The 19158-nt window shown below is 39.7% G+C and overlaps 2 protein-coding genes across 8 annotated transcripts in view; one reads left to right on the top strand and one right to left on the bottom strand.

The window, feature by feature from the left end:
- Nucleotides 1–13667, bottom strand: part of MPHOSPH9 (M-phase phosphoprotein 9) — a 32946-nt gene extending 19279 nt beyond the window's left edge. For 4 of the 5 annotated variants that reach the window (XR_010885936.1, XM_067307104.1, XM_067307106.1 and 1 more), the window contains exons 1-8: nucleotides 13611–13667; nucleotides 10583–10715; nucleotides 9515–9668; nucleotides 8064–8153; nucleotides 6378–6452; nucleotides 4472–4992; nucleotides 2451–2574; nucleotides 101–191 (exon numbers count right to left, since the gene is read on the bottom strand). Coding sequence is in view for 4 of the 5 variants with exons in the window: in XM_067307104.1 (XP_067163205.1) it covers nucleotides 101–191; nucleotides 2451–2574; nucleotides 4472–4992; nucleotides 6378–6452; nucleotides 8064–8153; nucleotides 9515–9668; nucleotides 10583–10689 (1162 nt within the window). In the remaining variant the exon portion in view is untranslated. The remainder of the gene's footprint in view (nucleotides 1–100; nucleotides 192–2450; nucleotides 2575–4471; nucleotides 4993–6377; nucleotides 6453–8063; nucleotides 8154–9514; nucleotides 9669–10582; nucleotides 10716–13610) is intronic. The other variant, XM_067307107.1, reaches the window with a different exon arrangement.
- A 90-nt stretch (nucleotides 13668–13757) lies between these two features.
- On the top strand, nucleotides 13758–19123 carry MTRFR (mitochondrial translation release factor in rescue). Of its 3 annotated transcripts, none has more exons than XM_067307111.1 (4): nucleotides 13758–13841; nucleotides 16123–16638; nucleotides 17565–17807; nucleotides 18902–19123. In XM_067307111.1, the coding sequence occupies exons 2-3, from the start codon at nucleotides 16363–16365 to the stop codon at nucleotides 17775–17777; spliced, it is 489 nt and encodes a 162-aa protein (XP_067163212.1). In that variant the 5' UTR covers nucleotides 13758–13841; nucleotides 16123–16362; the 3' UTR covers nucleotides 17778–17807; nucleotides 18902–19123. The 3 variants fall into 3 exon arrangements, with proteins under 3 accessions (XP_067163212.1, XP_067163211.1, XP_067163209.1); XM_067307110.1 differs by lacking the exon at nucleotides 18902–19123 and having other exon boundaries at nucleotides 16123–16185; nucleotides 16331–16638; nucleotides 17565–17955; XM_067307108.1 differs by lacking the exons at nucleotides 13758–13841; nucleotides 18902–19123 and adding an exon at nucleotides 14495–14652 and having other exon boundaries at nucleotides 17565–17955.
- The last annotated feature ends 35 nt before the right edge of the window (nucleotides 19124–19158 follow it).

The following is a 19158-nucleotide window of genomic DNA, read 5'->3' as shown; positions in this document are numbered from 1 at the left end:
CTTCTAACCTCCCCAAAATTACTGGAGGTGCATTATAGTAAAAGTTCTAAAAACAGAATTCAAAAGAAAAGGAAATTTAAGTAGGAGTAATTAAGTATACCTGAAGCTTCAGACACTAAGGAATTCGGACTTTCATTTGGTTGATTGAGGTAAAAAGCATAAGATGGCAAAGCAGCAGCAGCAAGATTTGTCTAAAATAACAAAGGAAAAAATAGATTTAAAAGGCAAATTGCAAGGCAAGACAAAAAAAAAGATCAAGGGTACAATTAAAAAAATTGCATGTAAATATTATTAGCCTTCTTAAAGAGATTAAATTTAATTATACAGCATGATCCAGAGGTATACAATCCATATTCGGGGCAATTGCAGTCAAAAGCAGAACCAAGCTAAGCCACATAATTAGAAAATATCGCTATTTTCTAATTCACATGCCAATTCACTTAAGGAGCATTTTTGAGATGAAGTGTTACAAAAATATACACTTTTCTGGGGACAGTCATCTAAACGTTCTTGCTCCTTAAGAGATACCAGCATATACAGGGATGACTTTAGAATAAAGCGTTACCCTCCTTCCTCATCCTAAGACTGCAATTTCTTATTTTCAGCTGTTACGACTCCACCTACCACGAACCAGGAGATAAACACTGTCAATCATCTCAGCCTTGAGAGATGCTGCATACCCCCATCCTCATCACTCCAAACTTTCTAAGCAACCTCCCCAGCTAATAATAGAGACAACTTCAAAAAGGTTGGGAACAACACGGGGAAAAACATTGCATATTATTTCAGATTTTTATTCAGGTACAGCAGCTTAACAGGCATGCTACTTGGCAAATTCATACAGTCCAATACAGCCGAGGACCAAAAGAAGATGGGAACCATTGAATTAACAAAAGCACGTTAAAAAAAGTTAAAAGCTAAAACTTTTCAAGTTATTGCTTGAAGTATAGTCTCACCTCAAGGCTATTTTTGTCCCCCTTAATTTATGTATTCTCCTTTGCCTAAGGAGGAAAAAAGGAAAATGAAGGGGCATCAACTGAATTCTTACAGAGGAGCAGAAAGAGAGGGATATTTTCAAAATCTGAGTTTCTGGGACTAATCTCCTTAAGCACCCTCCTGTAGCCAAGGGAGAAAAGAGACCATTTGCAGTAGCTAAGTTAGACTCCTGGTCTGGAATATCCCCTTTGAGAAACCTCTTGTTTCCACTGACAATAGAAGGAGACTAGAGAGACCAAATCTCTCAAATCCGCTACTCTTAACCTTTCCGGATCACCCGCAAAGTGACCACAGGGAAGAAAACAGGCCAGGCCTTTAATCTAGTTATTCATAGCTGTTAAATCTCCTATTCTCTTATAGGTGGAGCTGTTAACACAGGTTTTAGGAATTTCTTCCTTAAAAATAACATGAGGAGAGAAGTATATGATAATTAACATAACAAAAATAAATTTAGATTTTCACAGTTACATGTACGATGAGATTGTATGATTAGCCTTTTTATAACCATGCTGCATGCTGTCCTTTAGGGTTGACAATATTGCATATGATTAAACTTCTCTCCTCAGTATAATCAGATTTGTGGACATATGGATGGCATTATTAAATCAATAATATGTTGCAAAAATCAAAACCAAATTCTTGTTGAAAGAAACATTGAGCTAAAGCACAAAGTATGCACCAGTCACAGCAATATGCGTTAACACAAACGGTTCTAAACAGCCAAGTAGGTCTCCCAAACTTCTATTATTGGGGTTACTTGTTTTTCACAGCCAATGCTATAAACAGGACTTGGAGTAGTTTACTTTTGCCAAATCATACACAGGCATAAATGAAATTCTTGCTCTTACATAAACAATACAAAAAAGAAAATAATCATTTGGGGATTTTAGCACTGGAGACTGCCAAGAAAACTAAAAAAGCCCAAAACAAACCAGAACAAAAACACCCCTACCGCTTTAAAAAAAAAAAAAAAAAAAAAAAAAAAAACTGAAAAATACTGTCTGTCTTGCACAAGCGACTAATGCCTCAACTCACAAAGACTTTAGCACCTTCCATTCAACCTTGTGTACCAAAAGAGAGATTACCAGCTGAAATGGAAGACAAATATTTGGAAAACATAAGATCCTTCAAAAAATGATATGGTGCAATAAATTATTGTGAGCTGAAGCTTCAGTTGAGAATGGGACCATTATCTCCGTAAGGAAAGGATTTGCACCAGTGATGCAAGGTAAGGCAAAAACTAGGCAAGGAATAAAACAAACCAAAATAGCTATGTGAGTAAATACAGAATGATCCAAGAAGTAAATTCTGCCCACGTGGAAGTTTAACTTTAAACATACGAATTAGCACAGAACTACTCAAATGCTTAAAGCTAAGCGTGAAAGCATATGCTAAATCAGAACATAAATATCTCTCTGGAAGAATACCAATGGCAAGAATAGAAGACAACTTACATTCTCAAGAGTTAATTTCTTTGCTTGCTCATTTCCTTGCATAGAGTTCACATGTACTTCTTCCGCATTTATTCTTTTTGGTTGGTTTTGTTTCAACTTCTGTGCCCATGATGTTAAAGTTTTACTACACGGTAAGAAGCACAGACATGAACAGTGTGTAAATACATATATACGCATATATATTCCCTTTTACAACAGAAAAATAACCTCTATTGAAATCAATTTAGTCTTCTACGTGAAAGATATGCATTGAAATTGCACTGCCTCTGTGCATTTTTTGAAAAACAATGAGAAATAATGGATATTAAACTGATTTTAGGGCTGGGATTTTCAACACCACCACCACCCTTAAAGTTGCTGATCATCTGCACCCATAATCAAAATAGTTCTCCTACTATAACAAATCATAACAAAGAGCACCATATTTTTAGCCAGACACCTGCTTTTTCAGCAACTCAAGCAGACACTGATCAGAAACACAAAATCAAGTGAGAATGTAAAGTGTTTTTTTACTGTTGTGTTTTCAGTCTGGCCTTAAAGAAGATATTACGAGCTAGGACACACTAAGCTGGCCTTCCAACCCAATCGACTCTTACTCTTTAAGGATAAGAAAGATAAAAACAAGACACAGATAGAAAAAAAAAAACAAACAAATGAACAAACAAACAAACAAAAGCAAATGAGCAGAAAGAAATAGAGACACCCTGAAATTCTTGTTAGAAGTAGAAGAGGAACAATTTCCCACTTCATTGAAAGATGCATTTTTGAAAAAAATACATATTGTCCCCGTTTGGGACAAAAAGTTGACACAATGAAAAATGTTACAACTAAAAATTCAAAAATATATCCCAGTTTGGGTTAAGTGAACCATTCCATTTTGATATGAACCCTCTCTTCCTTCCAACCATGTTCATATTTTGAAATAGAAGGTAATTTCAAAAAAAAAAAGTGCATTTTTAAATAAAAAGGGCAAAATGTCACATGTCAATGATTTCAAAGTTTTCTTAATTTTTTTTTGTTTTGTTTTTTTAAATGAAAAACATACCGGAATTGAGCTTCTCCAGCCCTCAGCTTTCCTGGTAGTAATACATACCCCACCTAGCAAGTTCTCCATGAATTGCAATGACTAAACTCATGGAATGGTACAAGATGAATTGAATACTGGAATAAATCCCAACGGAAAGGAGGAAGAGAACTTGCATACCGACGCGGTCATGGTCTGCCCTGTACTCTGAGGTGACACATTTCCAAATCCATTCCTCTAAAGGAAGCTGGTTCTGTGTTTTATTATGTACTAGTAAAATGCAAGTTCATTGTCACAATCCGCTGTTTTTCCATGAAGAGAAAGTTCTTTTTCTCTGCAAACTACTATCAGGAACTCACAGGCAACATGCTGCCCACGTGACCTCTGATATAGCTCATGGCCATCTGAAGCCACTGCCTTTACAATCCAGTCTGACAGAGAGAGCACAGTATGCTGTTAAATTCTGTGCAGCCACAGAAGGATTTGGTCAATATTACTGCTCACAGACCAGCCGAAGTGGCTGGCCAATCTCAAGTTCTGGTTGTTCCACCAGATTGGATACGGGGCAGGGAAGAGAGGAGAGCATTTTGTGTCTGGCTGTTTTTTGATACAATTTATTACTGTAATGCATGCATATAAGCTAGCAGGAAAGGCTACTTGAACACAATAGCAAAATATCAGTCATTTAAAATTGATAATCAGCACCTAAAATTCTGTCACACAGATAAAACACTGTATGCAAACTGCATCTTAGCTCATATTTACAATAAAAAGCCATTGTGTTTTTCCAATGAACCTACAAGACATGAATACCGCAGATGTAAAGCGTGCATCACGCAGAAGTGTCAAGCTAATCAAATACATTATACTGCTTGGTAGATGTATTTTTTACATTCAAGAAGTTTCATTCAATTCTTACGTGTTTATGGGTACCAACAGATGCTTACTGAATGGGGTCTGTCTATCATATACTTTATATATAAAGTTTACCACTTACCTGTTTATTTTTCCGCATTGAGCTTCATTAACCTTATGTTCAAATTCAGCAGGAAAAACTAAAACATCATTCCTTCCTGATGGACAATTTTCCTCTGTTTTTTTCGGTGAAAGTTCTCTTTTATTTTGAACACTGGCTACGACTGCATCTCTCTGCAATACTGCTGCATCACCCTGTCCTTGTGAAGTTTTCTCCATGTAGTCTGTGCACTCGCTAATGTCAGTAGATTTGTCAGGGTTCAGTTCGGAAGCAGAAAGGGTACCATACCCCCTACTCACTGAAACATCACTTGCAAAACATTCCTGATGCAAAGCAGATGCATTTGGCTGACTTTCTGCTTCATTAGATTTAAGCTGATTGACAATGCACTCATTTCCTTCAAAGATTTCAGAACGCAACCCCATTTGACTTTCTAATGAAGAAAAAGTGTCTGTAAGTTTGGCAGGCAAACTTCTGCTCTTGCCGGCACCCCAATTGCTGGTCTGCAGTTTCACTAACTCCCTTATCTCATTCTGAATCAGCTAAAGAGAGAAAAGAAGAAGAAGAAAAAAAAAAAAAAAGATCATGCCACAAGTCATATTTATATTTTAATCCCTCTTCAATTCGTGTTACTAATAACAGAATTAGAATGCTTATTTCAAATAACTCCTATTAAATTTTTCAATATGTAGACATCTCATGCATAAAGTAAACATATGCATTCTGTGCATAACAGTAAAATGTGCATGGTAACAACTCTTAATTTCAAGCAGTGAATTACTGGTCTCCATAGTCATTTATTAATGTAAAAACATGCATGTGTATTAGCTACATGCCTTCAGAATTATAGCATTTTACCAACCACCTGCTCAAATATAAATTATCTAAGCATGTCATTAAAAGCGGACAAAGATCCTTTGCTAAATTTAGGTCCGAAATAATTAAAACTTGGAGATAAATTTCCTAAGATTAGAAGGATGCTTTAATGGAAGTATAAACTATTACTCTATTACACTAATAGGAATAATGTACCTCTGTAAGATTATTCGCATAAAACTTGGCTTTAAAATATCCGATTTAGATAATAAGTTATTAGGTAGTTCACATGATACAAAGGTTTACGTTTTGATTGTTTTGATATCTGATAGAGCAGAGCAAACCTGTAACTAGATCACCTGAAGAGATTTAACAGGTTATTTCATTTAAGTCCACAATAAGAGGTATTTCGGTATATTAGGTAAACAATATTTTTAAATGGCTTATAGTTGCATACAGGTATACTGAAGCAGCTCCAAGAAACAACTGATGCTTTTGTCAAGGGCTATGAAGAGATTTCATGTTAACGTCCACGTTCTGTGGCCAGGGACCTGGGCTTCTGCAGAGCTGCACTGAGACTACTGAACTCCGCATGTGCGCACAACTTGTGTTACACACTGCAAGACCAAAGTATTTAGCTGTTTTCAAGAGCACATTCAAAACTAATTCCCCCTGGAAAAATCTCAAAGTTCAATAATTTTAAGAGCATGGGACTCTACTAATGTTTTTTCATAGAACTACAATACATTACTCACATATGAATACCAAGTGGAAGGGACAAATTGAACACAAAAAAATCGTTCTTTCTCTGGAAGTATGTAATTAAAAAAAGAAAACAAGGCTTAGTTTCAGAAGAAAATAAATATAACACTACTCAGAATCAAGCCTCCTATGTTTAAATTAAGACTTAAGGATGAAGTTTCTGCCGTAATTTCAAGTTTTTTGGTGTGCTAATGATTTCAATCATGAATGCAATAATCACTTGTGATTTAATTCTATGATTCAATTCTGCCAGGGAAGATAGGGAACACAGAACAAAAGGGAAGAAACAGAACTGAGGAAAACAAACTGATCAGATTCTCTGCTGACATTTAATCTTTGTCATTAATACCTTGTGTGGGAAAGGTGAAAGGTTAGTATTCCAATTAAGCAGCACTTTTATGTCTCCTTGCATAGCCACAAATAACTCCAAGAGAAGGGGAAAAAAAAAAAAAAAAAAAAAAGGAAAATGACACTCAGTATGAAGATTTGTATAAAGTTTTGGGACTATAGGTGGCTTTTTTTGTTTGTTTTTATTATCTTAAATAAAAACTTGACTTGGGAAGGATCCATAGCTGGTGATAGTTCATCATTAGCACAATTTTCTTTTAGTGTATAGTTCACATAAGCTGAGGACTGCAATTCCAGCACTGTGATTCCAACATGAACTCAAGGTCTTTTGATCCTTGATCCAATAAGGATGAAGATTTATTTTCATAAGCACAGCTGGTCTTGAAACACAGCATAGAGCAAATCTTATCTCAGAGTCACGTCAATGCTGAAAGCACATCTTGCTTTTCTATCCCAACTAGTAGGTCATTCATTTTGTCTTTTTAGTATCAAAGTGTGTTGAGTTCCCTGTATTTCAGTGTTTCTGCTAGTTCACTGATACACCAGTTTAAGTTTGGAACAGCTCCATCTATTTTATCTAATGCATTCATACAACTGGAAGTAAGTTACGGCCATTGATTTTATATTTAGTGTGACAACTCATGCAGTTAGTAAATCCCTCTTGATACCACAAACTCAGCTCTTCCAGAGGTAGCCTTTCCTATTAATAAAGACAAAACTGGCAAAGTCAACACAATGGATTAGTCAGGCTATCATTAGCAACAAGTAAATCAAACCGCTACAGTATGAGACAGGAAATACGAGGGTAAGGAGATACTGGTGGGACAAAAATAACAAGACAGGAGGGGAAAAAAGGCAGGGGGCGGGGGGAAGAAACAGGAGATAGGATAAAAGAAAAGGACAGTACCTCTTGTTAATTCAATTCTGGAACTGTTGATTACTACTAGTGTAGAGGGCATCAAGAAAGGGAAGGGAAAAACAGCAACCAAAATGATGAAGATATTAAGTATTACATATTTATAGAATTACCATCTTTCATACACACATATACATTTCTTTTGTTCTGTTTTAATGGATAAATATGGTTCAACAAAAACGTGAATCTTCACATTTGAGTCATTTTTTATTCTTAGAAAGGGAGATTATTCAACTAAATTGTGAAATAGATGTTCAACTACTACAATGAATGTTTTCCTATGCTATATACTATCTATACAAGGGAATTACAAGTTACATAATGTTTTCTGATGGAGAGAAGAATACACTGTCTCGAAATTAGAACTGATACATTCTAGCAGTTAATACAAAACAAGCTGTACTTAAAATCCAATTACTGTGTGGGCATTCTGAACCAAACATTTGTGAAAACAGAACTGAACTGAAATTAAACACTCCAAGAATCATCACTTCTGAAGTGCTTCCTATCAGTTACTTCATTAATTAGCCAAGGCTATCTGAAAGATGCATCCTGCAAGTCAGCAGTCCAATCATGCACTCCCATTAACTAACTGCCCTTTGGAAGAATTATCAGTCCCAGCACACTTACAGAAAAATACAGCAGTGTCAGAGACCATACTGTATTCTTTGGACAGGGGGAAGAAGAGGTAGAAAAAAAAATGGGGGGGGGGGGGGATTTAAAAAAAACCAAAACACTAAGCCTAATCTACCCACATGAACAAATACTTACTTGAATTTGATGGTGGAACTGCTCTTGCTGGGCAACTATTTGTTCTTGACATTGTTTTTCCACCAGTCTGAATAACTGTAGCCACCTCGTCTATTAAACCATAAAATTAAATAATTAAGGCACAATCATATTGCATCTCTTAACTTTTATTCCAGCTACACAATTATTCAATCTTATCTTTAGGTGTTAATGTAATACAAATTTTAATAACTGCACTCTGGTTATCCACCCTACAACACATGCAGAGTCCTATCATGTCACTCAAAGGAAACAAATTGCTATAGACACATTAATTGAAAAAAGATCCTTCTAGATAACAAAATAACACATCTTTACAATTTAAGTTTGGTTTAAAAAAAAAAAAAAAAAAAAAGACATTCTAAAGATGAAGCAACTAAGTTAAAGGAAGGAACAACTGGAAGGAAAATACAGTCAAATATTGGAAAGGTTGATTCCAGTTCAATAAAATATGAGCAATTTTAAAACTGATAATTAAACATCCCTCTGTCCAGTCAGCCATTTCCTTTAATACGGAAGTCCTTCCTTTCAACAGCCTAGCCAAAAGCCAAGACACAAAACTATTTAGTGAAAACAAAAATAGAAGGACAACTATATAGTGTTCTTAATACGTGTTAAACTCCTAAATTTAAAAACTACTTTTACACCAGTGTTTATAGAGCCTGATATTTCAAACAAAAGACACAAAACACGTGCCTAGACACACACATTTATATTCTTTTCTTGGAGCTGTTCACAAGCACCGAAAGAAGCATCTGTCAAGAGATATTTTGTTGGAGCACAGCCAGAAAGCTCAAAAATTTTGCACAAAGCCGCCCATGGTGTGGAAACTTGATATTCTTTGTGGAGACAAAAATAATGACAGAATTTAAAATAAAAAAGGACGAAGACAAAAGTTAAAAAAAACAAGGACTTGAGAGAACTAGCTCAACATACCTAAATAATGAATCTGTGTGTAGTTTTTAATCTGAAAGCAAAATAATCATCTACACCTCTCTACAAATGGAATAAATAAGTGATGCAGCTGAAACAGCTATTTTCAGGAAAGCAACGCTTCTGAGTTCTAGGATCACTTTTCTAAGTTCCAACTCTGTTTTTATATCACTGCTGCAAGACTTCAGTCTGAAGTGTTTTGATTTTAGAGGTTTAAAATCTTTCAATTCAAAATTTCTGTAGATATTTAAAATATCAATAACTTTGAAAAGATATTCATGCCAGTATTGTAATTGTAAAACACACATATATAAAAACCCTAATGTAAGATTGCAATTAAATCCATTTAAGTGATTAGTTCATAATATTGTAAAAGAACTTGTTCCAACAATAAGCATAAATAGCAATACTGCTAACCTGTACCATCATTAGACTTGTCTTCCAAAATGCAAAACTTATTCATGAATAATTTTTATTAAATAAGCCTTAGCATCAAATACCTCACAGTTCTTCACAGTTTCTGAGTCAGCACTTCCAACGTTCTGGATATCTTGCATAAAGGAGGCAAGCACTTCAACAGAACCAGGTATTAATGAGGACCTGGTATTCCCTGAGTAACCAGAAACTCCATTGGGATTGGGTGAGGGACTTCTACTGAAACATGAGGAAAAACATTTCAATTATTTATTGTGCCAGATGTCCAACATAGTAGCCAAAACAATATACTACTAGTATAAAAGAAATACATGCTTAATTTACACTGTGATGCTCATCATGCTGGAAAAACATAACTGATTCATTAATAAGAATATTTTCAAGAAAATGTCACAGAATCCCCAGAGTGCATCACGTAAGTGCAACATGTAAGTGCATCTTACACATATATTACTAAAATACAATAGCTTTCCAAGAAGAGAGCATAAGCAGCACAAATATTATTGCTCACTAACACATGTCAATAAGTACAGCTTCTCATCAAGTCTAAATTCTCCTTCATAGATTCTGAGGTCAGAAGCTTACAGATATAAGCTTCTGTGTAAATGCCTTATGAAGTCTGAGACTACTGCCTCCATCTGAGAGGTTATATGTGTAATAAGTGACGTGTAATTATCATCTTAACAGGTCATTCAAGTAGAACCTCTCCTGAGCTGTAACTTAGGCCATTAGTCCACATTTGCCATTCTTGTTCACTGAGAGTATCTTGGGCACTGAACAGAAAAACAATTCAGTTTTTCTGAGCCACTGTTCTCTACAAATGATTTAACATAGCATATGATCTTTCCAAAGAACAATCTCTTGTAATCTCTCCAAGTTAGTGGTGTTTTTTTTTTTTCTCCATTTCAAGAGATGCAAGGCGATAGAAGTTTAAGGAAGATATGACACTTCTTTCAGTAAGACTTTTATCTCATTGTCACATTAAGCATTAAGTTATACCTGCAACCGTAAAGAAAACTAAAATATACTACAGATAATTTCATCTTAATAATAATGTTATTGTAAAAGCATACTATATATGCAAAACAAAATTAATAAAAATATTTTTTTTAGGAATTTCTTTAGCATATCACCTGTTAGAATTCAAGTTAAAGACAGAGTTGTGGGTATTTCTGGCATCAGTGTCTGCAGAAGCTGAAGGGATTTCTTGTACAGCGTTCACTAAGTCACAGTTTTCCATATCTTATGTCCAAGTATGATGTTATCCTGCAAATATAAAGAAATATCACGCTCCTATTTCAACAAGCCATTTGGTTTTGTTGTTTGAAGAAACCAAACCTGATTAAAGAGACAGTTATTTCAGCCAAACCACTCTGAAAATGCTAGCACTCCAAAAACCTCTTTTTCTTGCCTGTGCTATGCTTGCAGTTATTTAGCCTGCCTTGTACTTGCTGGGACGCCTACACATCAAAAAGAGATTTCTAGCTGCCCATGACAGTTAGTCAGGGCTAAAAGGGGTGTCTGAATCCAAAACATTCCAGGCAGAGCAGTGGTTCTTTAATCTGGGGCTCCACAGACTGTTTTTAAGACTTCCATGAAACACAATTAAGAAAAAAGGGCCCATTGTCAATATATTTAAATCTGCTGAATGGGAATCTGCACCTTGGCTATAAGAAAACAAACAAAAAAATTTTTTCTTTGAGAAATGCTGAATTAGATTGCCGCTGACCAATTCTTCCACTATGGTTATTTGCTTGTGTGATATTTGTCTTACTTTTTTCACAGAATACTTATTATTACTGTATAGCATTAATTCAAAAAGCATTAAAACTGTTCAGGACAGATTCCTTATTAATTAACAATAAAATGTAGTCAAACTGAAATCCCACAGTAGCTAAAAAACAGGAGCTGGTTAATTGCAAACAGCATAAATAAATAAATATATATGAAAGAACTGCCCTAAGGTCTTTAGGCCCTCAAAAACAGCAGTTTACAAGAATTGCTGTAGGAGACTAGAATATGCTTCCAGTTTCCATACTTTCATTAAGGTAAACCACAAAATATAGATTAATCAGTTTTTCTGTAGTGCTTATTGTAGCATCTTCTATGCCCTAGTGAATTTATCCTATGTCCCAATACTGAAGAAAAACCTTATGATCATTTAAAGGATGGAGAACAGAAAGAGACATCAAGTAATGTTATCCCAGTAGTCTGTGAGAAAGCTAATAAATCCCTGCTCCCTTACAGCAGGCCAATACCTTTACTGCATGACCATCGTTCTTTACAGTGCTTACAAGGACATGCCACTGCCTTTTGTAGATTTACGCTTTCATTATTTCTAAGTACATAGCTCTTTGATATATATCTTGTACAGACAGTTTTGGAAGTATAAAAACTGATTTCCACTGGAAGGAAGCTAGTAGACACGGACTGATTTTACTACTGAGGCCAAACAGACTCCAGTAAAACAGAAAAATGTTTTCCAGATAGTCACTCAAGCTATCTCCTTTGATTAGGACTCAAAAAAGCAAGAACTGGAAAGAGTTTAGCACAGATACACATATCCCTTTGACAGACCTTCTTGGGATAAATTGAAAGAAAGTCTTTCTTCCTTTTCTAGTGGTCAGGAGTCTGGAAGACTTTAAGGTTATGAGGCACCTAACCTGGCAGAAGCAGCAAGCGCCTCAGAAGCAGCTGGATGGATATGGTGGGGGTTACATCAGTCACCCCCAGCGCCCCAGGATGAAATCATGGGTGGCCTATCTCAGCAGCAGAGCAGCAGGGTGGGACTTAACCATGACACAGGCTCGTTTCATAACCTCATCAGAAGAAGCCTGTTCGCAGCAAAAAATATATATATTAAGTGAGCTGTAACAGCACTGGGTAACAGCTAAGCTGTCATCTGTTGTTTCCATAGCACAGAACAAGCTTTTATAACTCTGAGTCCTTACATAAAAGAGTTGAATTAAAAAGCCAAGCTATTAGGTATTTGACCTCATATGCACCAGCGCTGCTTTTAAATGTAAAAACCTGGGGCCAGCGAAGACCTGGAGACTGTGGCCCTGGGCAAGATCCCATCACTGTTTCTTTTTACTCCTTGCACATCACCAAGCAGTGACATGGGCACCTCAGATCCCTGCTTCCCCATGACATTGCACAGTGCCAGGTCCCCACACACCAGGCTCCCCAGGGGGCCCTGCCAAGGGACAGGGCTCTAATGGGCTCTAATGTCACAGCCCACTCAGGATTTGCCCCACAGTCTCTGCCCCCTTCCCCCCCCAGGGGCCCCTCTCCCCATAACTGACCCCCTCCACAGCTCTGTCCCCCCCAGGGGCCCCTCTCCCCATAACTGACCCCCTCCACAGCTCTGTCCCCCCCAGGGGCCCCTCTCCCCATAACTGACCCCCTCCACAGCTCTGTCGCCCCCCCCAGGGGCCCCTCTCCCCATAACTGACCTCCTCCACAGCTCTGTCCCCCCCCAGGGGCCCCTCTCCCCATAACTGACCCCCTCCACAGCTCTGTCCCCCCCCCCAGGGGCCCCTCTCCCCATAACTGACCCCCTCCACAGCTCTGTCCCCCCCCCCAGGGGCCCCTCTCCCCATAACTGACCCCCTCCACAGCTCTGTCCCCCCCCAGGGGCCCCTCTCCCCATAACTGACCCCCTCCACAGCTCTGTCCCCCCCCCAGGGGCCCCTCTCCCCATAACTGACCTCCTCCACAGCTCTGTCCCCTGTCAAGGTCCCTCTCTCCATAACTGACTCCCCTCCGGGTCCCTCTCACCACAACTGACCTCCTCTCCCGCCCTGTCTCCCCTCAGGACCCCTCTCCTCAGCTCTGCCCCCTCTCAGGGCCCCTCTCCCCATAACTAACCCCCCCCACCTCTGCCCCCCACAGTGGCTCCTCCCCCACCCGCCCGCTCACCCCCCCACGCTCCGCCCCCACGCTCCCATTGGGCACCTGCCCCTCGCGCTCCGGAGTGTTGACAGCGCCACCGCCCCCGATTGGCCGGCGGGCCCGCCACTTATCAGGGAGGGGGCGGGCTGAAGGGGCGAAGGAGGGCGGCGCGGTGACGGCGGCCCCGGGGCGCTGGGACGCGGCCAAGTACGTCGGCACGGCCGGCGCCCGCCCCGCGGGCTGCCTCGGGGCTCGCCCGGTTCCTACCCGCATTTCCAAGAGCCCACGAGGAGGCGTCCGCGGCGGGACGAGGGCTGCTTCCTGCGGCGACCGTTAGGCGGTAAACAAGCGCGGCCCCCCGCCTCCTTCCCCGCGATTGGCGGCCGCGATTCGAACGTGGTGCGGTAGAGGGCACCCAAGACGGGGCTCCGCTCGGTGATTGGTCGTCTTGGCCGCGCGCGTGGCCGCGCCTTACTCTCTGATTGGTTACGTGGAAAGGTACTCACGTCGTCGCGAGGGGATTGGCTGGTGCGGCTACGCGCCGGACGGCTTCCCAGAGCCTGATTGGTAACGCAGGCGACGCGTGCGTAAGCCCGCCCCTTAAGCAGCGATTGGCTTCTCGGGGACCAATTAGCCTGGCTGTAGCCCAAGCCGCTGGATGGTCGCCACCCCCTCATTAGCTGCGCATGCTTTGAAGCAAGCGTGGGTGGGGCTGCCCGCGCCGTGCAGCGGGCGCATGCGCCGCGCAGGCGCAGGAGGGGCGGTGATGCTCGCGCGGCGCCTGCCCGGAGTCCCCTGAGGTAAGAGGCGGCGGTCCCGGTGCCGGTGCGGGCTGCGCTCAGCCTCCCTCCCCCCCCCCCCGACCGGCCCGGGGGTCGGGCTGCCGCCCCGCCGGGTCGTCACGTCAGCCCGGCGGGACGAGGCGAGGCGAGGCGGGCTGCGCGCCCGGCGCGGGGCGCTGCGGGGGCCTCTGGCCTCGCCCCGCCGCCCGCGGCGCCGTCCCGGCGGGGCGCTGCTGGGTGCTCGGCGGCCGCCGGGCCGCGCTGGGTGAACCCTCTCGTTCCCCGGGCGTGGCACAACCCGGGCTGCTGTCGGGGAGGCCTGTCAGCAAAGCACTTGTTCTAAAACAGTTTAATCATGTATGCAGAGCGCCCTGCGTGTGTTGCACTGTCGTTCCTGACCTGTCATCCCCCCTGCGTCCTTCCCCGTGAGACCGAGCAGTCATCTCTAGCACTGTTTTAAAAATGGGATGTTAGCGTTCTTATCGACACGGGCGGCCCTCGCTTAAAATATGTTAAAAACGTTACAGGTAAAGCTCTTTTAGAGTTAAGACATGGTTGTCTTTAGTTCTGTTCTGCACTAAGCCATGTGCTTCTTGGAGGTCTTTTGTGCTGAAATCTTGAGGAAACCTCCTGTTCTAGGTATCTTCTAGGCCTAGTCATGTTTTACAGCTATAGTATCCAGTAGCAAAAATAGGGTAAAAATTCATGTTCTCCGTAAGCCTATCTATTAAGATGAGACAGTTCAAACACTTGTCAGTCTTGGTTACAAAAAGGGCTACTTTAACAGGCAGTGCCTGGCTAGTATTAAGCCTGCTGTTGAGGAAAGGCTCGCTTTAAAGCTAGTTGTTCTGCTAACTCTTCCTACATGTGTTTTTTTTTTTTCCCCCCTCAGCAAAACGTTGTTGCTATCTTCTATTGCCACCAAGTGGCTGTCCTGACTTAAAATAAAAGCTTTCTTAAAATTACATTGATTTCTTCACTTAGACTTAACTTGTATGGCTATTTATAGCTAAGTGCCACTTGTTCACATGCTGAAGTATTTTCTTCTGAATCAAATAAAATATTTCAACCATAAAAGTATCTATTGTTTTAATTGTTTGCCTAATTTCTTGAAAAGTGCTATTTTACAGCAGTAGGACCTGAAATTGCTTTTTATCCATGAGGTGGTAAAATGCAATGTATGCTTCTCTGCCTAGGTTACTATTAAAAACTTGACCCAAAGAAAAAAAAAATTGTCACCCTATGAAGCAGTAGTTGGAAAACTGGGTGGTCTGCTTTTTCACTGATCATCTTCCTCCCTCAATGTTGCCTCATTGACCAATTAGAAAGTTACGGGAGTGGAGAAGAATGGGCAAACTTGTGGACAGGATCAACACAGAAAAATGCTTCTGATTTGAAATGGAGTTGATTCAATTTGCTATATTGGACCACGCTCTACAGTCACCTTTTTTTTTCTCCACCTTCCATTTGCAGTCTTCCATGACTATAAGCCAGTGTACAGGAGAAGCTGAGAAATGATTAATGTATAGTTACACTACGTAAACTTGCTGGCTTTCTCCAGCAGGTTTCTTTCAGTAGTTTAGAGCACTGTTAGCACTGTTATAAGAAAACCTCTGATAAGGATTCTTGCACCCTCACCTGTCCTCCCTAGATATAGTTAAAACGTGTATAGACAGGTGAATTGTAGGTACCATTTTCAGCAAGGCAGAACCCAGTAGAGTGCAGTGCCAGTAAAGGCACCTAGAGCAAAATTCTGACACATTATTAAAATTAGTAAAATCTCGGCCTTATTTAAAACTATAGATCAACATCTATAATTTCTGTCCTTTTTCACTGTATTTTAAAGGTCAAGTTACAAGAACAACACGAACAATTTTATCCTTTCTTGGAACCATGGAATCCCAAAGTTCAGTTTTACTCTGTGTACAGCTGTTTGCAAAAAGCCTTTTTCCAAATGTTGGTAGGAGTACTGACTTAATTTATTTACTGTTTTCCAGGTCCCTTTCTTGACTATTTTAAGAAATCTGGTTGCAATCAGAACTGAAATTCCATTTGGAATGGTAAATATTTCAAGGCAAATGTTTATGAAACCAGTTCTAATACCCTTGAGAATAATCTGAATATTGAAGTATCGCACAAGGTGTGGCTAAAATAGATCATCTTAAAACAAGGATTCTGATGGTATACTCCATTCCTCTGCTTCAGTTTTCCAGACGAAGCTGTATCCTCACTTCTGTATGAATGCACCAAATTTATTTCATTTTACATTCTTACTGAAAGAAGCAAGTACAGCATCTTGGAGGCCATGGATGTTGAGGAAACAACAATTTTCCCTGACCAGACTGCCCTTATTCCAGGCAGCAGGAAAAAAGAACTCTTCCAATCTCCTTGCACTAAATGAGGCAGAATTAAAAGAACAGTTTGTAAGAGGTGATGGCCCAGGAGGTCAAGCCACTAATAAGACAAGCAACTGTGTTGTGTTGAAGCATATTCCAACTGGGATTGTCATTAAGGTAATTATATTTTATTTCATTAAGTCATAAAGTGCATTATGTCTTCCAAACCATCTTTTATAGTTAAGAATATTCTCAGTGCAAGAGTCAGGGAGGATGAGTTTATTGATATGCATTGTAAAGAACCTCAGAAAGGAATAGGGTTCGTTAATATTACTTTAATAAATTTGGGGCTAAGCTGATCTTGGAATTAGGCTTTGGCAACCACTACTGTTTTGTAGTTTTCTTTGTATCTTCTTATCCTTCCAGTGATAGCTTTTGCATTCCTACTCCCTTGTGAGGTCTTACAATGTCTTCCTTAACAAGGTGATCAGAGTCATTTTGCATATTCTTCTTAAGCATTACTCTTGCCTATGTACCATGTGCTAAAACTTACCTTTGAAAATAATCTTTACTTCCTTATCATGTAAAGGGAAAGACACAGTTAAGTTAAACTCAGAAGCAACTTTCCAAAGTAATATGGAATCAATTGTGTTTGCTGACAGAATTAAAGATTAATGCAAAAGTCAGCCTGCCAAGTTACAGTAACAATTGATTATTAGTCAGCCTCTCCAGAATATGTCGTCTGGCTGCAAAAAAATTGGGGAGTTCTTGGTGGTAGAATTCTCTTGGTTGGGGGGGGGGGGTGTTTATTGTAGTGGCAGGAAAAAGAAGGAGAGAAATGAGCTCTTTGGAAGAACTTGTTTAAAGCAAGTAAATAAAGTTAATATAGTAAGTCATCCCCTAATCTACTGTTTCAGAAATAATAAACTTCAAAAAAATGGGCAGGCAATTCAAATGTAATTTCACCCAAAATTATTTGAAGAGTTTCTAATTAGGATCTGATCTTGCAATCCTTGTTCAGGTACAATACATAGAGTAAAAGGGAAAACAGAAGAATAAACAGGCTAAAGTCACAATAAAAATGTCGTACTGTATTTTTTCAGTGTCATCAAACAAGATCAGTAGAGCAGAACCGAAAGATAGCCAGAGAAATCCTGCAGGAAAAGGTTGACCTCTTCTATAAAGGTGAAGATAGTGATGTTTTTAAAGAGAAGAAAGCAGGAGAGAAGAAGAAGCAAGAGAAGAAAAGAAGAGCAAGGGAAAACCTAGAAAGGAAAAAGCATTTTAAAGAGATGCAACAATCAGATGGCAAATAAACATGTGAAATACTGACTTGTCCTAATTGGGTAAGGGAAAAAGAATATGTCATTATATCTGAATGCAGTTTTCTAACTGACAGATGTTGTAGGACTTCATAAGCACAACTAAAAATATTAAGTAGTGACCTGCTATTACTGTAAAACTGAAGTATTAAAAGCAGTCATGTATTCCTTCTTCTGTCTGCCATCATCTCATTACTCACGTTCAGTAATCAGTTTTTCTGCCAAATTCAAAAGATGATAATCCAATCATTTTGAAAAGGGATGATAAAGTTTCCACTATTGTTAACGGAGACAAAAAGAAAACTCGATCCCTTAGGAGTTCCGATACATAAGAACACCCATAAAAAGTTTCAACTTTCCATCTGTACTTGACCACTGCCTCCACTGACATCAAAATCCTGCATAAACAGTGAACTGATTAAGCTGAGACACAAAAAAAGCTGCTTTGTGATACCACTTGTGATGGTGTAAACAGACATGCTGATACAAGAGTGGCCAATCGCTGGCTGCCCCCTTCAGATCTGTCAGCTGAACTGCCTGCATAAATGTTCTTGTTCCACTCAATTCAGAATGAAGTTTCAACAGCAGCTTTACAGATCTTACCTAGAGCAGTGAAGAACATGGGGGAAGGGGGAGTGTTGCTCCTGCAAGTGATGGTTGATCAGGTATTTTCTTCCAGCTCAAATGTAGAATTAGATCATTACAGATTAAAAAAAAAAAAGCAGAAAAACACATGTTGGAAGCTACATGCCAATGCAACAGTCCTATTCATCCAAGATACGATGTAAATAACTTTTTTCCTCTGAATGTTCTATTATCTTCAAGTATCTGTAGTTCCATATGTATCAGATATTCTAGATTACTTCATTTCCTTAGGATTTAGATTTGATTGTATGTGGTACATTTACAGTCCTTTTACTATATTTATACTGTGCTGCAGTTTGTGCATTTCAGTATCGTCACTCATCTTGAAAGTTTCCTATTTTAAGCAAATACATACAGCCACTTTTCCTTTATTACTGTTAGTTTGGAGCCAGTAGTGAAGCATACTTTTCCATTTTAATACTGTTAAGAAGTCTAATTGCCAAATGGCAACTTTGTCTTTAATTTTTGGACAGAAACGTCACAGGCTGCCACTGAATTCTGACCTTCAACAATGAAGGGAGAGAGCTTTCAGAACCAAAGCCCTAGTGTGTATTTTAAAAACAATGGAGACTACCTAGCAACTGTACCTCCTTCCTGCAGAGATGACTGCATCAGGACTGTGCCATGGATGGAAAGTCTCCAGCACTCTGCAGTCCCATTCTCTAGGCTGTTCTTGAACTTGAGCCTCCTGCGTGAAGGTTAAACCTTTATCTATTGAGAGTTCTCTCGT

This window comes from Apteryx mantelli, chromosome 17 (assembly GCF_036417845.1).
Source record: "Apteryx mantelli isolate bAptMan1 chromosome 17, bAptMan1.hap1, whole genome shotgun sequence".
NCBI lineage: Eukaryota > Metazoa > Chordata > Aves > Apterygiformes > Apterygidae > Apteryx > Apteryx mantelli.
Note: the sequence above shows the minus strand (reverse complement) of the source record. Positions and strands in the feature narration are given on the sequence as shown.